The following is a 6963-nucleotide window of genomic DNA, read 5'->3' as shown; positions in this document are numbered from 1 at the left end:
AAATCAAATCAAATCAAATCAAATCAAATCAAATCAAATCAAATCAAATCAAATCAAATCAAATCAAATCAAATCAAATCAAATCAAATCAAATCAAATCAAATCAAATCAAATCAAATCAAATCAAATCAAATCAAATCAAATCAAATCAAATCAAATCAAATCAAATCAAATCAAATCAAATCAAATCAAATCAAATCAAATCAAATCAAATCAAATCAAATCAAATCAAATCAAATCAAATCAAATCAAATCAAATCAAATCAAATCAAATCAAATCAAATCAAATCAAATCAAATCAAATCAAATCAAATCAAATCAAATCAAATCAAATCAAATCAAATCAAATCAAATCAAATCAAATCAAATCAAATCAAATCAAATCAAATCAAATCAAATCAAATCAAATCAAATCAAATCAAATCAAATCAAATCAAATCAAATCAAATCAAATCAAATCAAATCAAATCAAATCAAATCAAATCAAATCAAATCAAATCAAATCAAATCAAATCAAATCAAATCAAATCAAATCAAATCAAATCAAATCAAATCAAATCAAATCAAATCAAATCAAATCAAATCAAATCAAATCAAATCAAATCAAATCAAATCAAATCAAATCAAATCAAATCAAATCAAATCAAATCAAATCAAATCAAATCAAATCAAATCAAATCAAATCAAATCAAATCAAATCAAATCAAATCAAATCAAATCAAATCAAATCAAATCAAATCAAATCAAATCAAATCAAATCAAATCAAATCAAATCAAATCAAATCAAATCAAATCAAATCAAATCAAATCAAATCAAATCAAATCAAATCAAATCAAATCAAATCAAATCAAATCAAATCAAATCAAATCAAATCAAATCAAATCAAATCAAATCAAATCAAATCAAATCAAATCAAATCAAATCAAATCAAATCAAATCAAATCAAATCAAATCAAATCAAATCAAATCAAATCAAATCAAATCAAATCAAATCAAATCAAATCAAATCAAATCAAATCAAATCAAATCAAATCAAATCAAATCAAATCAAATCAAATCAAATCAAATCAAATCAAATCAAAATCAAATATAAATAAAAATAAAGTAAAGTAAAATAAAATAAAATAAAATAAAATAAAATAAAATAAAATAAAATAAAATAAAATAAAATAAAATAACTCCGTGTGGAGTTTTCAAGTTCCGTGTGGAGTTTTCAATCCGTTCTCCCATCGGACGCGTCCCCGGGTGGCGGATAGGGGAACGCTCTGTAGATATACAGGGTAGGCGGGAAATAAAATACCGCTCGCGGACCAAAAACTGGAAATCTAAACCCGGCAGCGACTGAACCAGATTGGGCGGCTCTCCGGTCGGCGTCTGTACTTCAGGTAAGAAGCGGCTGTTAACGCACCTGCCAGCAGGTATAAAATGGAACCATTATAAAAAATGAGAAGAATAAATGAAGCCTCGGATAACCTTAATCTTAATTCTAATCATACACTTCTGGAATGTGGTCCAGCTCGGCCCCAGACTGATCATACTCCAGATACAAACAACTACTCTGGGGATAATAGACAAGACCTTTTGCAGCCGGGAACTGATTCGCAAGCATCGCATGCAGCGACCAGCCCAGTTGTAGCAACTAGACAGCGTATAAAATGGACATCAGAAATTAACGAATTCTTATTACGCACATACCTACAGATCACTAAATTAGAAACACACAGAACCCTTTTCCGAAAACGTTTACGTGAAAAGTTTGTAGAAAAATATCCGCAAATGAACGTGTCAGAGCAAAACTTGTCTGATCAATTAAGAGCGATACGCAGACATGATTACATCACAGAAGCAAGAAGAGAAGAAATTACCCAGGAAGTGGCGAGAGAGCTCGGTAGCAACTCTGGAGCCCCAGCAAGCCCTGAGCAAACAAACAACACACCACAGGATGGTAGTATGGATGCAGAGAACGAAGGGAATGTCCCTTTAATTATTGAGCCCGTCAACGACAATGCAGAGTCAATTGATTTTGAAAGTGCATATAATAGTTTTCAAGAAAATTATGCGAAATATAGGGGAATGCCTGTGATGAGTCTGCCGCACTTGCCGAAACTAAACACCTCTAGAAAACTCGGAAAATTAGTTGACTATTACAACGCTGTTGTATTACCGGAAACACTGAACGAAGAGATTAGTCTCGAAGAACTTATAATAGTCATATACTGCGTTGCTAAAACTATATCTGAAATAATCACTAACAAACATTTTGAGAACAATCAACACAATCAGAAGCCAAAACACTCCAAATCAACTGACAAGAGTAATAAACCGAAGTGGTTGATAAGACTCGATAAGAACATTGAAGAGCACCGCCGAAAAATAGGAAAAATAACAGCATTGGTAGGTGGAAACACCTCCGGACGATTGAAACGCCAAGTCCTCAAAATATGTAAAAACTTTAATACTCACTCGAAGTTCGAAAATAATGAAGAAATGCCCAAGCGTACGCTCGATACGCTCAAGCAAAAATTAAGAACGCTAACCACCAGAAGAGAAAAATATAGCATGTCTATGAAACGCAAGCAACATAATCGTATGTTTGAAAGCAATCAAAAGCTATTTTTACGACAATTAAAACAAACCACGAACGTAGAAAGGCAGACGCGACAGGCATCAATGGATGAATTTAGATCATACTGGTCGGCCGGTCGGTCTATTTGGTCCAAACCTCAGAAATACAACACCTCGGCAAGCTGGATAGCAGAAGTGAGAGAAAAGTACTCTAGTATCCCAATACTTGGTTTCTCAGCCGTAACACCTGAAGAGGTTGCGAAAGTTGCTCGAAGGCTCCACAATTGGAAAACTCCAGGCTGCGACAACTTGCATGCTTACTGGTTCAAAAAGCTTACATGTATACACGACAAACTTGCAGCCCTCTTCACCAAGATAATAACCGGCGAAGAAGAATTGCCAAATTTTGCAACGCTTGGTACGACATATATGATTCCAAAATGTGATGAAATCAATGACCCTTCAAAATTCAGGCCCATCACCTGTCTGCCAGTTATTTACAAAATACTTACGTCGTGCATAACTAACATCTTTTATGAGCATATCGAAACACATAATCTGATTGCAGAAGAGCAGAAAGGATGTATACGTGCATCACAAGGTTGTAAAGAGCAACTGATTATAGATCAAGTTGTCCTTGGGCAATCTAAACAGAAGAACAGAAACCTCTATGCAGCTTATATTGACTGGATGAAAGCATTCGATTCGGTTCCACACTCCTGGCTTATTGAAGTACTTCGTATTTACAACTTCAATTCCAATATCATACTCTTTCTAGAAAAAGTTATGCAACGCTGGAGGACAAGAATAAAAATACCTGGCCCGGAAAGCTCTCAATACACAACCGAAATAAACATTCGAAATGGTATCTTTCAAGGTGACTCGTTGAGTCCGCTCTGGTTTGTTCTCAGCATGAACCCCTTAAGTCACATCCTGAATGAGACGGGACATGGGTTTGTATTAAAACACGGACAGTCTGAAAGATTCCGACTGAGCCATCTTTTTTACGTAGATGATTTGAAACTCTACGCCAGCAATTCCAAACATCTAGATAAGCTTTTGAGATGTGTCGAAACCTTCTCCAATGACATTAAAATGCCTATTGGACTTGATAAATGCCGAAAGATCACAATAGTTAAAGGTAAAGTGGTTTCTCGACATGTAACCGCGGAAAGTAGCGGACTCGACATAGCAGAAATGGAGGCAGGAGAGGTATACAAGTACCTTGGAGTTATGCAAAGCAGCAGTATAAATACGATGCAAATGAGGAAAAAACTGATAGCAGAATTTAAAAGGCGCCTTCACGCTATCTGTAAAACCCAACTTAATGGGAAAAACCAAATCCACGCCATTAATTCATTTGTCGTCCCGGTGGTATCGTATAGCTTCGGAATTGTAAAATGGTCATCTACTGAAATAGAAAATCTACAACGAATAATACGCACAATTATGACTAAATACAAGTCACGTCACCCAAAAAGCTCTGTCGTTCGAATGATGCTACCTAGAAAAGCGGGAGGCAGAGGACAGATTGATGTTGGAGCACTGCATGACAAACTTATCTTGAACATAAGAGCATATTTCCAACATAAGTGTTCCCAATCCGAGCTCCACAAGGCTGCAAGTGCTGCGGATGATAATTATACCCCACTTCGGATGAATCAACCCTACGAAATCAAGAACACAACCACAATAGATGAAAAAATCCAAAGATGGTCTGAAATGGCTATCCACGGCGTATATCGAAAAGACTTGCTGAGCCCACATGTCGACCAAAAATTGTCGCACTTATGGCTTACCAACAGGTCGATATTTGCCGAAACGGAGGGTACCATTTTCGCCATACAAGATGGTGTGATTCCAACGAGAAATTACATTAAATACGTAATGCGAGATCCAAATGCCGCTGCAGACAGATGCCGAAGATGCAATAGTCGAAGTGAGATATTAGACCACGTGCTAGCGGGATGCACCACACTGGCAAACTCTATGTACCTGAAGCGACATAATGACATCGCGAAAATAATCCATCTAAAACTGACGCAGATGTACAACTTCAATCCAAGCAAAATACCGTACTTCAGATACACCCCAGAACCTGTTCAAGAAGACTCCAACTACCTTCTATATTACGACCGAACAATTTTAACAAATGCCACAAGAGACCACAATAGACCAGATATTTTCCTTATAGATAAATCTCAAGCGACTGGTTATATAGTTGATATTGCTGTTCCTCTAAACAGAAACATGCAAAAAACATATGCAGAAAAAATATCCAAATATTCTGACTTAGGCATTGATGTCAAACGCCAGTGGAAGCTAAGGAAGGTGCACATACTACCAATTATCATCTCAGCCCACGGACTAGTGCATAAAAACTTAGCAGACAACGTGAAAACTCTCCAACTCCCAGAATATTTAATTTTCGACATGCAGAAAGCAGCTTTACTCAATTCTTGCCATATAGTCCGAAACTTTTTACAGTAAACGTTTTTCTTGTTAGTAAATTTGTTAACTATTTTGTATAATATTTATATATATATTTAATTGTAATATTTTGTACCTGTTATTGTATATATTATTGGCTTGCAGCAAAGCTGTCGCCAATTAATGTAAAACACTCCTTCTTTGGGATGCAATAAAAAAACAAAAAAAAAAAAAAAAAAAAAATAAAATAAAATAAAATAAAATAAAATAAAATAAAATAAAATAAAAAAAAATAAAATAAAATAAAATAAAATAAAATAAATTAAAATAAAAGTAAATCAAATTAAATATAATAAAATAAATGAAAACGAAATTGAACAAACAAATTTAAAAAATATGAAAAATTTAAAAGAAATATTGTATTATAAATGAAGTAAAATGACATACAAAAATTTAATGAAATAAAATAGAATAGAAGAGAATAAAAAATAAAATAAAGTACAAAAAAACAGTTTGAAATCTAATCAAATACTTAATAAAATTAAAACAACTGAAGAAAAACTAAATAAAAAATAAATTAATTAATTAAAACAAAATAGAATTAAATCAAATAAATAAATAAAGTAAATAAAGTGGAATATAATAAGAAATAAAAAACATAAAATAAAACCAAATAAAATGGAACAAAATGAAACAGAAATTAAACAAATTTAATAAAAAAACCAAAAAGGTAAAAAAATTTAACAAATAAATAAGTAAAATAAAAAAACAAAAATAAAGCAGAATGAATTAAAATATAATAAAAAAAGCTAAAAAGAAAAGTAAATAAAAATGAACAAAAAATTAAAACAAAACGGAAAAATTAAATGAAAAATCTATGGAGTGAAATTAAAAAAAAAATTAAGTAAAATAAAATGATAAAATATATTAAAAAAACAAAATAAAATTGAGAAATTGAGAAAAAATTACGAGATTAACTGTTTTCGTTAAGGAGCTTAAATAATATCGGTATGCATATTAAATTTGTTAAAAATTGCATTTTCCCATGAGAAGTCAATTTACAGATCTATATTTTCGCAAATGTGCTAAAAATGATACCAACCAAAGAAAATGCGAGATAAATGTTTTCTTGATTTGTATTTCTTTTTTCAAAATTGGTGTTTTCCGATCATTATTAAAAATAATTTAAACTTTTGTTAAATTTGTAATTCTTTTCGTTTTTAATTTCGTAGGGTTTTCTGATGATTATTGCAAATAGTTTCATCTTGTTTTTTCGGTTCGGAGGTTAAATAATAAAAAAAATCACGAGAAACATTTTTTTAGTTTGTAATTTTCTGCAGACTACTGAAAATAATTTATATTTTTGTTTTTGTTTTTAATTTGTATTTTTTTTTTAATTCGGGGGCTTTCTGATGATTATTAAAAATAATTTGAACTTTTTGGGTTCGGAGGTTAAATAATAAAAAATATACAAATATCCTAGATTCATTTTTTTTGTAATTTTCTACAGACTATTAAAATTAATTTAGGCTATTTTTTTTGGTTAAGTGGTTAAAAAATAAATACAAGAAAAAGAGGTACATTTTTTTTTTAATTTCGAGGGGTTTTTTGGTGACATTTTCACATGGGAAGTCACTGGCAGTTTTCAAGAATTCGGTTATTAAAATAAATAAATAAACATTTGTGGAAGTTTTTAAATATAGAATAAGAGAATAAAATAGAAAACATATTTTTTGGACAAGGTGGCACAAAATTAATCATCCAATTTTATTTATGAACAATTTTTTTTAATAATTTTGTTTTTTGATTTTAATTTTTGTTCAATAAAAAAATTATTTTCCGTGATAGAAGCCTTGTTTTTGACCAACAGTGTACTGCAGCTGTCAAATTTACAAATGTCAAATATGATTGACATCCGACGTCATTTTCAAAATCATTTATCTATCGATATGGTGATTAATTTTACG

General features: G+C 31.5%; 2 protein-coding genes across 2 annotated transcripts; both read left to right on the top strand.

Annotated features, from left to right (window-relative positions):
- Positions 1-1444: 1444 nt before the first annotated feature.
- Positions 1445-3377, top strand: LOC129248901 (uncharacterized). The gene is made up of 2 exons (XM_054888512.1): positions 1445-3298; positions 3345-3377. The coding sequence occupies exons 1-2, from the start codon at positions 1445-1447 to the stop codon at positions 3375-3377; spliced, it is 1887 nt and encodes a 628-aa protein (XP_054744487.1).
- Positions 2752-6254, top strand: LOC129248900 (uncharacterized). The gene is made up of 3 exons (XM_054888511.1): positions 2752-3519; positions 3579-4505; positions 6229-6254. Exons 1-3 carry the CDS (start codon positions 3504-3506, stop codon positions 6252-6254), a joined length of 969 nt encoding a protein of 322 aa, XP_054744486.1. The 5' UTR covers positions 2752-3503.
- Positions 6255-6963: the final 709 nt, after the last annotated feature.

The sequence above is a fragment of the Anastrepha obliqua genome, chromosome 5, assembly GCF_027943255.1.
Source record: "Anastrepha obliqua isolate idAnaObli1 chromosome 5, idAnaObli1_1.0, whole genome shotgun sequence".
Taxonomy (NCBI): domain Eukaryota; kingdom Metazoa; phylum Arthropoda; class Insecta; order Diptera; family Tephritidae; genus Anastrepha; species Anastrepha obliqua.
The sequence above is the reverse complement of the archived record's forward strand: the minus strand, read 5'-3'. Positions and strand labels throughout refer to the sequence as shown.